General features: G+C 31.0%; 2 protein-coding genes across 2 annotated transcripts; one reads left to right on the top strand and one right to left on the bottom strand.

Annotated features, from left to right (window-relative positions):
• The first annotated feature begins 2822 nt into the window (after window positions 1–2822).
• On the top strand, window positions 2823–5470 carry LOC111377933 (polyubiquitin-like). The gene is made up of 3 exons (XM_023001094.1): window positions 2823–3017; window positions 3709–3834; window positions 4942–5470. Exons 1-3 carry the CDS (start codon window positions 2823–2825, stop codon window positions 5320–5322), a joined length of 702 nt encoding a protein of 233 aa, XP_022856862.1. The 3' UTR covers window positions 5323–5470.
• Window positions 5471–6257: 787 nt separating this feature from the next.
• LOC111384814 (tetraketide alpha-pyrone reductase 1-like) lies at window positions 6258–10384 on the bottom strand. Its single transcript, XM_023009149.1, has 5 exons — window positions 10013–10384; window positions 7531–7700; window positions 7128–7319; window positions 6577–6742; window positions 6258–6475 (listed from the first exon to the last, which is right to left on the bottom strand). Exons 1-5 carry the CDS (start codon window positions 10131–10133, stop codon window positions 6285–6287), a joined length of 840 nt encoding a protein of 279 aa, XP_022864917.1. The 5' UTR covers window positions 10134–10384; the 3' UTR covers window positions 6258–6284.
• Window positions 10385–14433: the final 4049 nt, after the last annotated feature.

Genomic DNA, 14433 nt, shown 5'->3' with positions numbered 1-14433 from the left:
CACGTAAAAGAAAGAAATTCGGAACCCAAATATTATTTCCTTAATTTTAGATGCAATTGATTTCTTTCCTTTTTCACCTGACTCTAATGATTCATTCCTAAAACAAGACAACACGCAATCTTCCAATTTTTGACTAAATTTTGAGGAACCTAATTAACACACCTTCCCTCTTCCATTAGTCATCCAGGAACCGGACGGCTTTCTCCTTCACTGTGTGAGTGAGAGTGACTATGTGTTAATAATAAAGATGATTGATGCTTAGATTACACGTTTGCAGTGACGACTGAATAATTAAAACCAAATGAGAGTGGAGTAGGTTGGCGAATTAAATAATCATTTATGGGTTATGGATTTGTCTGCACTCTTCGACGGCTGCGTTGAAAATCTGTTCCCAACTTTGAACGTTAGTCTTCAGATGAAATGTATGGTTCGACATCACTGGGGGATGATAAATTGATAATTATCCAAATATATTATATGGTCAGCTAATAATTCAATTTCATCCAAAATATATTAATTTTTTAGAAGTCTGTTTCAACTAGATTTAAAATCTAAAATTATGAGCAAGCAAGCATTTGTTTGCCACCTATTTAATTTATAAATATAACTACTCAAATTTATATTTTGTCCACACATTTCATGAAATTTATAGATAATATCGACTTATTTACTATTTATTTTTTCTATTTATAATTTGAATTGATTATAATGTGTTCCCCAAACAATCACTAAATATACTTTTAAGCAACTAGATTTAAATGGGCTTTACTAAAAAAATACATATTTACCATTTCTCTATTTTTAATTGAAAGTGCAAAATGTGTGTGTGTGTGTATATATATATAACGTGTTCCCCAAACAATCACTAAATATACTTTTAAGCAACTAGATTTAAATGGGCTTTACTAAAAAAATACATATTTACCATTTCTCTATTTTTAATTGAAAGTGCAAAATGTGTGTGTGTGTGTATATATATATAACGTGTTCCCCAAACAATCACTAAATATACTTTTAAGCAACTAGATTTAAATGGGCTTTACTAAAAAAATACATATTTACCATTTCTCTATTTTTAATTGAAAGTGCAAAATGTGTATATATATATATATATATACACTTTTTTTTAGTTATTAGGACATAATAATATATAAATTATATTTTAAAAGTTTCTATAGGAGTGTTTCATACTTTTTTTGTCTTTTTAATCTAAACTAATGAAATATGTTATTTATTAGCAGTAAGGAAATAGTATTGTGTAAATTGTAATTATGAGAACAATATTATTAGAAAAATGTTATTCACGGTGAAGATTAATGGTAGTTGTTTTACGTGACATACACACGATAATTTGTAATTTGATGCATTAGATAATGAAAAATTGTCACCATAATACATCAAATACAAACTGTTATGATGTCACGTAGGGTGGCTATCGGTAATTTTTACTACAAATAACATCACTCATATAATTATACATGTTTGACAATCATCATTTTAAAACTCTTTTTTTTTTAACACAACCGTTTTCAACCATATAATAAAATATTTTTCTCGTAAACCCAAAATTTTTTCTTACTTTTTATTTACACATTCTCTTAAAAATTACTATTCAAAACATTATTTTTTCAAGATGATAGCCACCAAACAGGGAATGTAATGAAGAAAAGTAAAGGAATTGAAACTCGAGTGTCGTTTCTCACGTACTTTTACGTATTACAATTCTAAGTTATTGAGTTAGAGTGACAATAAATATATTCAATATAAACTATTAAATATAAACAAATAAATTTGTTCCACCTCTCTTCTGTGAAATTTGCATAGTTAGTGCCCAACCTATTGGCATAATTAGAAATTGGTCCCTACCTATGAAAAGGAGCAAACTTGTGCACAAACTTCTAAAATAGGTGCACTATATATTAGCCACGACAGATGCAAATCTCTATTAAATCTAAAATTTTCACTACCTTGCTCTATTTTATGTTCAATTTTAGATTCTTGTTCTTCATATTCCAAACCAACCTCATATTTAAATGGAATAATTACAATCACAGTCCCAAACATTTCATCTTCTTTCAGACTTTTATCCAAATCTTTCATTTGTATTACCCACAATCCCAAACTTTTAATTTAGTTGTATCATAATGACAAACCAACAGAATTCATCAACTACACTATTAGTTGACAAAAAAATTTGACTTTGATCAAATTATAACCAACTTTAAAAAGGATAAAATAGTAACTTTAGATTTTACATTCATATACACAGTTGCACTATTTGGCTCATTAGAGGAATTTAGGAAAATGTGTTGCCCCGGATTCGCCCTTTTCTAGCATAAATTCGAGAGCAAACTCCTAGCCAATCTTAATAGAATAGTTGAGAACTAGTCAAGCCCCAACATGTAAATTGAGATCATGTCTAGCTCCAGTTAATAAATTAAGATCGGGTGGTGGACGTTACCTTGCAACTTGTGTGGGTCGGTTGTGGTCGTTGGCACGTTGGAGGTGGGTGGATTTTGGTTTGTTTGGCTGGGGTTAGGTGGAGTGGGAGTGGGAAGAAGATCATGGTTTCTGTTTGTTTTCTTTCTTTCTTTCTTTTTTTCATTATTATTATTATTATTATTATTATTATTATTATTATTATTATTATTTATGGTTTAGTTGTTTAATATGAAAAATCTAAAGTAACTATTTTACTCCTTTTAGTTGGTCAAAATGAGGTCAAAGTCAAGTTTTTTGGTCAATCACTGGTGTATTTGACATACTCTTTTAGTTTTCCCTTATGATGCGACTAAATTAAAGTTTGAGACTAGAAGGCACAAATGAAAGATTTGATTAAAGTCTACGAAAAGATGAAAGTTTCTGGATCGAAGCTACAATTATTCTTTTTAAAATTTATGAAGGCTCTGTTTTATATCTATATTATCGAAGCCAAATTAGTCTTTATATGTATTGTAGTTCCTAATCAGTCTGTATATGTATTGTATTTCCTATTCTTTTCATTGAGTGTTTGTTTGGTACATAATTTAAGCCAATTAAAATCAATTTTTTGACTGTTATTTCACTATTGTAGCTATCATTTTTTAATTATTTTCTCATGGGTAGAACCTACTTTTTCTTTAACAGTCAAAAAATCAATTATCGAAATTCCTACCAAACAAGCACCAAAAGGTTTCTATTCATACCTTTTCATCCTCATCAAGAACCTTAGGGTACGTTTGATTTGCGTTTCTATTTTCCATTTCAATTTTGAATTCATTTTTCGTTTTCTGTTTTGAGAGATTATTTTAAAATTGCAAAAAATGAGTTTGGTTTGTCATTCTAAAAAAATTGTTTTTTAAAACAAGAAATTAGAAAACACGTTTGATTTAAAAATATTAGAAATAGTTTTATGATATTTTGGAGGAGCATCGGAAGAGAGAGAAAGAGGGATTGGAGATGAATATTTGTATTTAGGTAAGTTTTATGTGATTTTATTAATTATTTTAATTGGGGAAATTTTTAAATTTATTTTCCTTGTTTTGAGTTTTTCAATGAAAACACTCGAAACATCAAAAATTCATCTTGAATTTTGTATTTTAAAATTTTCTTTGTTTTCAAAAAACGCATTTTTTAAAAATAACATACCAAACACATTTTGAATGTTTTTAAAAACTAAAAATTTAAAATGATCTCAAAATGTGAGACCAAACGTACTCTGAAGCATAGGCTGATCGGTGCAATGGTGCAATGGTTGGAGGAAGTTTGCACCAAATTTTGGTGCAATTTGGTGCAATGGTTGGAGTTGCCCTTAGCATATCTTCTATGAACTCTTTCATTCTTGTTATGAACCTCGTCTTAATTTTCTGTTTATTCTTTCTATAATTGCTAAATATATTATTAGATAATGCATTTTTGTTTACACATCACCGTTGGCCTAGGATTTGCAGCAGGTATTATCATTCCTTAGTTATCCTAGTATTAAAAAACCATGGAGTGATGGAGAGATGGCTATTTTTTGTGGACAAGATCGCTGATAAATTATTATCTGTTAGAAGCAGAAAATTACCTGCTAAAAAATTATGAAGGATAGCATTCTCTAACATCCTGTCTCTTGCTTTTTAAGTTCCTTGTTTAGAAGTTTTGGATTGAATCTCATTATACAGAAGGTGTTGTTCGAAAAATTAATGTGTGTGTAAATTCATTTTCTATAAATCTCATTATCACACCCAAAATACAACGAACATGCCTTGTAATAATAACACTCCAAATAACATAACCAACGAGCCTACCAATGTTCTGATCTTTCTGAACCGAATTGAATGACTTTAAATATGCACAATGTGATTTTAGGTATTGAAATAAAGATAGTGAAATAGTACAAGAAGCGAAAAGATGGATTTACTTAAATAAACAACCACATTTTCTAGAATTCAAGAATACGTGGCAAAATCCTGCCAATCCACTTGTCAAAATCTCATAATTTCGATATGTATTCATAATAATATAATTAAATAAATATATTATCTCATGAAAAAAATATAAAGTGATAGGCGACAGAGTGCATGGATGGTCCAATCCACTACCACGTAGGTCTTCTCTCTTCCAAAGAGTGTTCGCATTGTAAAACTTGAGCTATTTAATGTGATCAAAGTGCTTCTAATTTTTCAATACGTGATTGACCATTTCATTTTTTTTTCACTATTTTCTAATTCCAACTATTCTAACTTTTAGGTGGCTTACTTTGACCTTAATTTCTCATCCACTCAAACTTAGTTTTAAGAAAATAAATATACTACATCAACCTACTCTAAGAGAAACATACTTGATCAAAGAGATCATGTATATGGACCCAAACAAATAATTAAGATAACGTAATATAAATATTAAGATTTCAAGATGTAGATGGCAATGCAAACACGTCACTTTTTTTAAATTCATCACTTTTTAAAAAAAAATAAAAACAAGATCCAGGACAAGGAGGGTATTCCTCCAGACCAGCAGAGGCTAATCTTTGCTGGTAAGCAGCTTGAAGATGGACGTACATTGGCTGATTACAACATTCAGAAGGAATCTACCCTTCACTTGGTGTTGAGGCTTCGTGGTGGTATGCAAATATTCGTCAAAACGCTCACCGGGAAGACTATTACCCTCGAGGTGGAGAGCTCTGACACCATAGATAATGTCAAGGCTAAGATCCAGGACAAGGAGGGGATCCCACCAGACCAGCAGAGGTTGATCTTTGCCGGAAAGCAGCTGGATGATGGAAGGACTTTGGCTGATTACAATATCCAGAAGGAATCTACCCTTCACCTTGTTCTCCGTCTCAGAGGCGGTTTCTGAATGTTTTGGTCTTATTGAATGTTCCAAACTCCATGCTTACTTTTGCTTCAAACTTTTATGCATGTTTTTTCTTTAAGCCTGTTAAAGGCGTATGAAGTTTTATGGTGATGTGTTTTAGTATATGAATAAAACTCGTGTTTAAAGTTTACTGATGTTGGCAAATCGTGGTACTTTGTCATTGTGTTGCATTACACTTATTGTATTAAATTACAATCAACCTTTCATTACAAAGCACATTTTATCTGATTCCATAAAAAAATATCCATTTAAAAGATTTATTTGCCCTAATAATTTAAGATAAGCATAAAGTGATAATTAATAGAAAAGCGTGACAACAGTATTTTTATTTTTTTTTAATTTCAAATTATGTTATTATTAGAGAATAAAATATAAATTCAAAATTTTAAAATTCAAAGTAAACACTTGAAATAAACAATGTTAAAAATTAAACAATTTCAAATAAAATTACGTTTTGACTAAATTTTATTTTTTTTTGTAATTAATTAAAATTTTACATTTGTATTTTATTATCTAATAATAATATAACTTGAAATTAAAAAAAAAATCACGGGGCGGGATTAGGGCGGGTTTTTTTGCTATCACTACTCGAGTTTATGCTATTATCATCTAGGTTTGATCCCAAACTTCCATTTTTTTTCCCTCCTTTTTCCTCTTCATCAATCAGAATAAGTCATAGATATGATAAAACTTAATAAGACGGACACAACTCATCTAACGCGAGCGTTAGCTGAATGTTACTTTTATTACTAGTGAGTACATAGATATATACCATTTTAGTATCTTACCTCGATTTGTGAAAAACCAAATCCAAGAATTTTAACTTGAGTGAAATACGCTGCTTTAGCCATAACTTAAGAAATTTGCAATGAATAATTTGAAAATATTAATTCATAAAAGAGCAAGAAAACTTGTTACTGATTAATATAGTGCATATTAAAGACTTACTTTGCAGGGAGGTTGAGGGAAGGGAAAAGCCGATTTAAAATCTTTAGAGCTTCAGAAGAATATGTCACTATTCCAACTAGACAGTATCTGCCACTAGCTGAAGGATTCTCAAATGCTAGAATATGTGCATGAGCAACATCTCTAACATCAACATATCTGTAGATTCCATCAGGAAAAATTTCTTTCCCTACAAAATGATAAAATTGAGCATTTAGTAGTTAAGGACAAAGTCCACGTAGAAAGATTTATCAAAGCCACTGTTCAGAATGCCTATACAAAGAATAATACCTTCTTTAATGAAGTTCAAAATAGCCTCAGAAGTTAAATTGAGAGTTGGCTGCAACAGAGGACCGATAACAAATCCAGGATGCAAAATTATCAAGTCAATGCCATTTTCATGTGCAAATTTCCATGCAGCTTCCTCTGCCAAGGTTTTCGAAAGAGGGTACCATTGCTGAAACAACCAATAGTTTATTGAGAAGTAACTCTTTAAAACTATTCCCAGAAAAGAGGCCAGGTTCCTTTTACCATCAATCAATCAGTAATTCAAAAGTACTGAATAGGCACGTTGAAAAAAAAAATTATGGGGTGCGAAATGAACCTAAGCACAAATGAATAAATGCTATATCCAGATCCAGTGGAACTTCACCAATTATAAAAATAAGAAGAAACCGTTAATGATTCTCCGTTTACGTGGAATTCTCTCTTATTAAATCGAAAAAGAAGTTTTCCTCGGCGTCTTCATTAAATTCAAGAGCCATATTCATACTTCTATCGTTAGATTCGGAATAACAGAAAGGAGTAAAGCTCTAAAGTAGATTACTAGGAATGATACGCACCTTTGTTTCCTCACAGAATGCTGGATTCGAAAACCAGGTTTCATCAATTACAACATCAGGAGTTAGAGGTCTCCCGTTATTCATTACGGAAGCCATAGAAGACGTTATAACCACTCGTTTAACTGATGGTACCTTTGTGCATGATTTGAGAACATTAAGTGTTCCCTTTATAGCAGGTTCTAGAAGTTCTGCCTGAAATGTGCAAAACGATGTTTGAACAGAAGATTTTCAGTATTTGTTAGTAGACACAATTCAGAGCAAGCCCAAATGCAAAAGAAGATAGATAGATCGTAAAAAGAGGAATTTCCTTTACGGAAATCACATCAAGATAGTTCTACTATATGATAAAATCAACCCTGCGTGCAAAAACTGAATAATAGATAAGAAAACTAGTATTAGGGACCTGAGGATCAGTGACTGAAAGGAAAACAGGCGACGCTGTATGAAAGACGCATTCACAACCATCAATTGCAGAATCAAAAGATCCTTCTTCCGTTAAGTTGGCTTCAAACAAATGCAGTCTTTCCTTAGCTCCTTCAAGTGCCATCAGGTGTTCAACCTTGCTTGGGTTGCCTGCATTGCACAAAAAATGTTTCCAACAAAAAATAAAAAATAAAAATTCATCGCAATATAAATAGAACCTTTTTTCTGATTATTTGGATTCTGACTATTTAAAATTATCGTCTCACTTCTTTTCTATAACCTCCTCATCTAAAGTGTTAAACTGTTAGAGATCGAACACATTTGTTTATATAGATGTAGTTTTGACAATGTCAACTCACGTGCATGAGGATTTCCTTTTTACCAGAGGCTTCATATGTATAGATGGGTAGCTTTGCAGCCTCATATCAATACTTTTGTTAGATCTGACAGATGTTAGAGAGGTAACCTTTATTTATTAAAAAAATTAATCTTAAACAATTTTGACTTCAAAAAAGGCTTACATGAATCTTAGAAATCTAGAATTCCTGTGTGGGTTGCCTGCATTGCACAAAAAATGTTTCCAACAAAAAATAAAAAATAAAAATTCATCGCAATATAAATAGAACCTTTTTTCTTATTATTTGGATTCTGACTATTTAAAATTATCATCTCACTTCTTTTCTATAACCTCCTCATCTAAAGTGTTAAACTGTTAGAGATCGAACACATTTGTTTATATAGATGTAGTTTTGACAATGTCAACTCACGTGCATGAGGATTTCCTTTTTACCAGAGGCTTCATATGTATAGATGGGTAGCTTTGCAGCCTCATATCAATACTTTTGTTAGATCTGACAGATGTTAGAGAGGTAACCTTTATTTATTAAAAAAATTAATCTTAAACAATTTTGACTTCAAAAAAGGCTTACATGAATCTTAGAAATCTAGAATTCCTGTGTGCCTGTTCGAAGATGAAATGAACGATTTACATATTGCCATATGATCTAAAAAAATCTTACAGCAACGAGGACCTATAAAGTTTATAACCATTTTATTGTAACATTGAAGGTGTTAAGGGATAAATCTCACATCGTTTATATCTCAAAATATAGACCAACATATAAGGGCTTACGCTACTCCTCTAAATAAGATTGACCTTTAAAATGGAATCTCAAGTCCTAATATCATATCAGACCTCATTACATTCCAACAAGCAATTTGATCCGATTAAAATTCAAAATTGAGCACACAAATTTCATGATTAATCTGTTCTAACGAGTCACTATCTTGCAGGATCTTAAGGGATAAATTCCATATTAGTTAAATATTGATATATAGATGAGCATATAAGAGATTGGGATCCTCCTTTTAACAATGTTGACTTCTAATAGGAACCCCAAGTCTTAATAAAAGGCACTTGAAAATTTTGAGGGCAGGGGAAAAATTAACATGAAGCGTTTGAATAGAAAATACTTGTACACTCAAATAAGGTAAAATTTTGCACAAACTTATCAATAAACTGCTTTAACATGTTTTGTTGTCAATGTCCACAGATTAATTTTTTTTTTCTTTTCATTAATTAGAATAGTTTCAATTTGATCAAGGCCAAAATCTGCATCATCAAGGTCTTATATACAAATAAATAACTTAAACAAGTTTCTTTAAAAAGTTTGATTTGTTCCTATGTTTTCTACTACAATGAGAAGTCGAGCTTGCCAAGCATATAGCACCTGTCTGGTCTCCATTAAATTTCATTACATTACATTACATTTTTCTCTCTCCTATTTTTCAATCACACAATCTTCCATAAAATAATATTACACGTAAATCGAAAACTTTTCTTTCTTTTTTAACCACTCATTTTTCAAAAAAAATACAATTCCAACCATTTTCATTTCTAGAAAATGGAGACCAAACGGGGGCTAAAATATGTGGTTAAAATTTATTGTTCACTTTAACTTAGATTAAAATTCAAATTTTAATCATTACCAAACAAGAGGCTTAGTATACTCTTACCGAATTCATTTCCTTTCAAATGCCTAATACTCGCAAAATATTGTCAGTCGTCTATAACAAGTTCTTTACCAAACATACCCTAAGAAATCTAATGCGCAAGTTTCACTACAGTTAGTTTCACTTCTAGTACGTGAGCAATTTGCAAAACCTTGTTTGGCTAAACCTCAAAAAAATTCTTTTTTTCTTGTAAATAAATTTAATGTAAACTTTCAAAGCTTAGCTTATGCTGCGAGAAAGCATGAAAAACAACAAACACAAATTCAATCTCGTTGATTCACTACCAACGAATCAAAACCTGTTACTGTTCTTTCTCGCTTGTGTCTTCATCATTAACCATACATGTAAAACTAGAACAACTTGGCAGTGCAAAATTCAGAATCTATTCATAACCAGGATGCAGTGAGATGAATTATTTTCTGTGTGAAGAAAGAGAGACGGGGACTGACTGAGGTTGCGGACGGTGGCTTTAACAGTGTAACCACGGTCAAGTAAAAGCTTAACCAGCCATGAAGCTATGTATCCCGAAGCGCCTGTTACGCAAACCACCTTCCCTCTTCCATTACTCATCCTGGAACTGGACGGCTTTCTCCTTCACTGTGTGAGTGAGAGTGACTACTTTGTGTTAATAATAAAGATGATTGATGCTTAGATTACACGTTTGCAGTGACGACTGAAGAATTAAAACCAAATAAGAGTGGAGTAGGTGGGCGAATTAAATCATCATTTATGTATTATGGATTTGTCTTCACTCTTCGACGGCTGCGTTGAAAATCTGTTCCCAACTTTGAACATTAGTCTTCAAGTGAAATGTATGGTTCAACATCACTGGGAGGTGATAAATTGATAATTATCCAAATATATTATATGGTCAGCCAATAATTCAATTGAAATGAAACCATCCAAAATATATTAATTTTTAGAAGTCTGTTTGAATTAGATTAAAAATCTAAAATTATGGGCAAGCAAGCATTTGTTTGCCACCTATTTAATTTATAAATATAATTACTCAAACTTATATTTTGTCCTCACATTTCGTGAAATTTATAGGCAATATCGACTTATTTACTATTCATTTTTTCTATTTATAATTTGAATTGATTATAATGTATCCCCCAAACAATCACTAAAAGGATATTTGATGGAAATTAAAATTAATTTTTTTTAGTAAATTGTGATAGAAATTTTTGAAATACGTGATTGAAAAGTTGTGAGATTAATAAAAGATGTGATTAATATTGATTGTTTAACTTTGATTTAGATTAAAATCAAATTTTAATTCAAACCAAATAGGCTCTAAATATATTTTTTGAGCTACTAGATTTAAATGATCTTAACTAAAAAAAAAAAAATATTTAACATTTCTCTATTTTTAATGGAAAGTACAAAAAATGTATTTTTTTTAGTACTTACGACATAATAATGTATAAATTATCACCATCACTACTATCTTAAAAGAGAGGATGATGGTTCACTGCTTATAAATTAGTTTTTATAATCTTAAAATCTGATTTTGAAAGTGAAACGGATCCAAAAAAAAAAAATGGAGGTTGGTGGGGAGGAAGCCGGTGATGGCTCGTGACCGCTGTTTGATGCAGTAGGGGCCGCTGCAGTCTGAGTGGCGCCTGGGCAAGATGCGGGCAGCGATTGCAATGCCGCTGCTGAAGCAGCACTTAAAAGAAAGAGCCGGCCGCCTGAGCTAGAGAGGTGGGGGCGCCGACGCCACTTAAAATAAGAAAAATTTGGGTATTCTAGGGTCCAGAGAACGGGTGGAGAGTTTTGGGGACGGGGCCTGTCACGCAATTTATGAAATTATAGGCCTCGCATGCAATTATGTAAAGGGTCATTTTGCAATTTTAAATGAAGGGGCTCTGTTGCAAATTTTTAATGGGATCAAAATTGCTATTTTAAAATGGAGGGCCTTCTTGCAATTTGAGAATTTGAGGGGCCTGTTAATAAATTTTAATTGGGTCAAATTGCAATTTTCATAATGGTTTTGAATTTGAATTTTAAAGTGGTTTTAAAATTATATTTTAAATGGGTTTGACCCATAATCTTAATTTTGACCCAAATTAAAATTTTATTTAAAATTGACGACTTTTTCATATTTTCGTTAAAATATGATTTTAACTTAAATATTAAATTTGACCCTAAATTGAATTTTTATTTTATTTAGGAGTGTTATCCTGTATCAAAATATTAATTCAATTTAAATTAGAATTTGACTCTAATTTAATACTTAATTAAAATTTGATTTTAATTGATTATTCACCCTAATATATTCTAGAAATTAGAATTGGATTCTAATTTAACATTTAATTAAAGTTTTATTTTAATTAAATTGTCTTACCGTAAAATTTTCCTTGAAATTAGAGTTGGACTCTAACTTAATATTTAATTAAAATTTGATTTTAATTAAATAATTCACCCTAGCATTTCTTGATTTTAGAATTGGATTCTAATTTGACATTTAATTAAAATTTGATTTTGATTAAGTTGTCTCGTCCTAAATTTCTTCTTGAGATTAGAGTTAGACTCTAATTTGACATTTAATTAAAATTTAATTTTAATTAAATATGTTCGCCCTAAAATCTTGAATTAGAGTTGAACTATAATTTTGTTATTTAATTAAAATTTGATTTTAATTAAATTCAATCGCATTAAGTTTTAAAATTAGAGTTGGACTCTAATTTGATATTTAATTGAAATGTGATTTTAATTAAATAGTCCCGCCCTATAATTGTGGAATTAGAGTTTGACTCTAATTTAATATTTAAAATTTGATTTTAATTAAATATGCCCACTAATTAAATTAATTGATTAATATGATTGATTAGTTATTTAATTGTTCCGATCCATTTGTCTAAAACAGTTTAGACGATCTTAATTGTTAAAAACTTAAAACGTGTTTGCATATAATATTATTTATTATATATGTATACATTTATGTGATGAATGTTTTATTAGTGGATGATTATGGATTCGACCATATGGATATGTTGAATGATTAATTTTATTCTTATTGTTTTATGGGCCTACGAGCTCTTAATTGTTTTGAGCCTGCGAGTCCATTATTATTGTTATTATTGTGGATCTGTGAGTCCGTTATTATTATTTTGGGCCTACAAGTCCATTTTTATTTAAGCTTGCGTGTTGACTAGTATAGGATACATGTTGCATCTGGACTTATTGAAGAAACAAGAAGAGGAGGAAACCATGGAGATGGAGTATTGTATGAATCAATGCGATACCCCATAGGAATTGACCAACTAGTCTTCCTTACGGCTCGAAAAGACTAAATAGTAAAAGTTCATAATCGTTCACACTATTACATTACATTATATATATAGCATGGAGATGTGTAATACAACATATATGATTGTTACGATGAGACTTTTGGATGCAAAATCCTTCAATAAAATATTAAGTCACGTTTGTAATCGCCTTCCATCATTATAGTGAAAACCAGAGTCTCAAATCGTCTCAACTTGTTGAGTACACTCAAGGCTGGTCTATTAGGGATATGTTTGACACTGTGAAATATTGGATATTTCTAAATGATGGGTTCGACTTAACTAAAGTTTATCTCTTGTTGAGTACATTTAAGGAGATAAATTTTAGAGGCATGTTAAGCTAACACATAAAATGTGTAATGATAAAGAATTGTCAGCTTAGCGATCTGGAAGTTGTATGGAGATGCAATTGATAATAATATCTACCCAAATGTTTTATTAAGGCTTGTTAAGTACACTCAAGGTTTTGATGTAACAGATGAAATTCTAGCTCACTGGAAGTCAAGTATGAACTCCATAAATTTAAATAAGAGGGTCATAAATTTGAGTTAAACAGTGGAAGCACAATAAATTTAATAAAAGTCCATGTTAAATTAATAAACTCCAAATCTTTTGAAACTATTTTAGCCCCGGCCCTCTCCGAATATAAACCGTTCCCACAAAAAAAAAAAAAAAAAAAAAAAGAGAAAACCCCAAAAAAAAAAGTGTTTTATTTGCACAAAAAAAAACCCCTCCCAAAAAAAAAAAAAAAAAAAAAAAAAGGGAAATGCCCCCATATACAAGTCTGTTATTGCTTTAAGATTGCTCAAAGTTTTTCCAACTTGGAATATGTGAACTTAATGTATATTTACATGATTTATAAAGACATGCTTCCATGTTGAAGGTTTTCCTTTTGAGCTATTGTCTTTACATATACACGAAAAGAGTATTTGTGTTCACAAGTTGAATAAAAATTGTATTATTTGTCTTCTTTTTTCAGTAACTTGGTTGTCCTTAGTCCAACATGTAAAATGATTTTTTGTGTTTTGGAATCAGATAAATAAGACTCTGTATGCTCAATAAGGAAAGTTTATCTCAATGTAATCATAGCAAACATTAGATGTTATTCATGAGAATTCAACACGTTCAACACACTAGCGTTGCCTTCAAAATAACTCAACCCGTGCATTGCACGGGCAAAAACTAGTTCTCTTAAAAGAGATGATGAGGGTTCATTGTTCATTTGTGTACCCACCGTTTCACACTTATCTGATTTCTTTACTATTCACAACTAGTTCTGTCATTGTTCGTAATATCTTCCTCCAAGTAAATATCTCACAACTCGAGCCCCAATTCATTTCCTTTGTTACCTTATTCTGCACTTCCACACACTGAGAGACGGAGAGAGGGTTGAAAACTGTCCTTGTTGTGGTCAAATAAAAATGGGAGGGAAAGTACTTCAATGGGTGCACTGGTGCCTATAGTACAGTCCGAGTCAAAAAATTCTTTCGAGGAAGCTCTTCCATATCAGCTCATGCCTTTGACACCCATGGAGGAGAGGATCAAAGGATAGAAGAGCTGGATAAATAACAAGCTTC

Source organism: Olea europaea, chromosome 3, assembly GCF_002742605.1.
Source record: "Olea europaea var. sylvestris chromosome 3, O_europaea_v1, whole genome shotgun sequence".
NCBI classification, from domain to species: Eukaryota; Viridiplantae; Streptophyta; class Magnoliopsida; order Lamiales; family Oleaceae; genus Olea; species Olea europaea.
The sequence above is the reverse complement of the archived record's forward strand: the minus strand, read 5'-3'. Positions and strand labels throughout refer to the sequence as shown.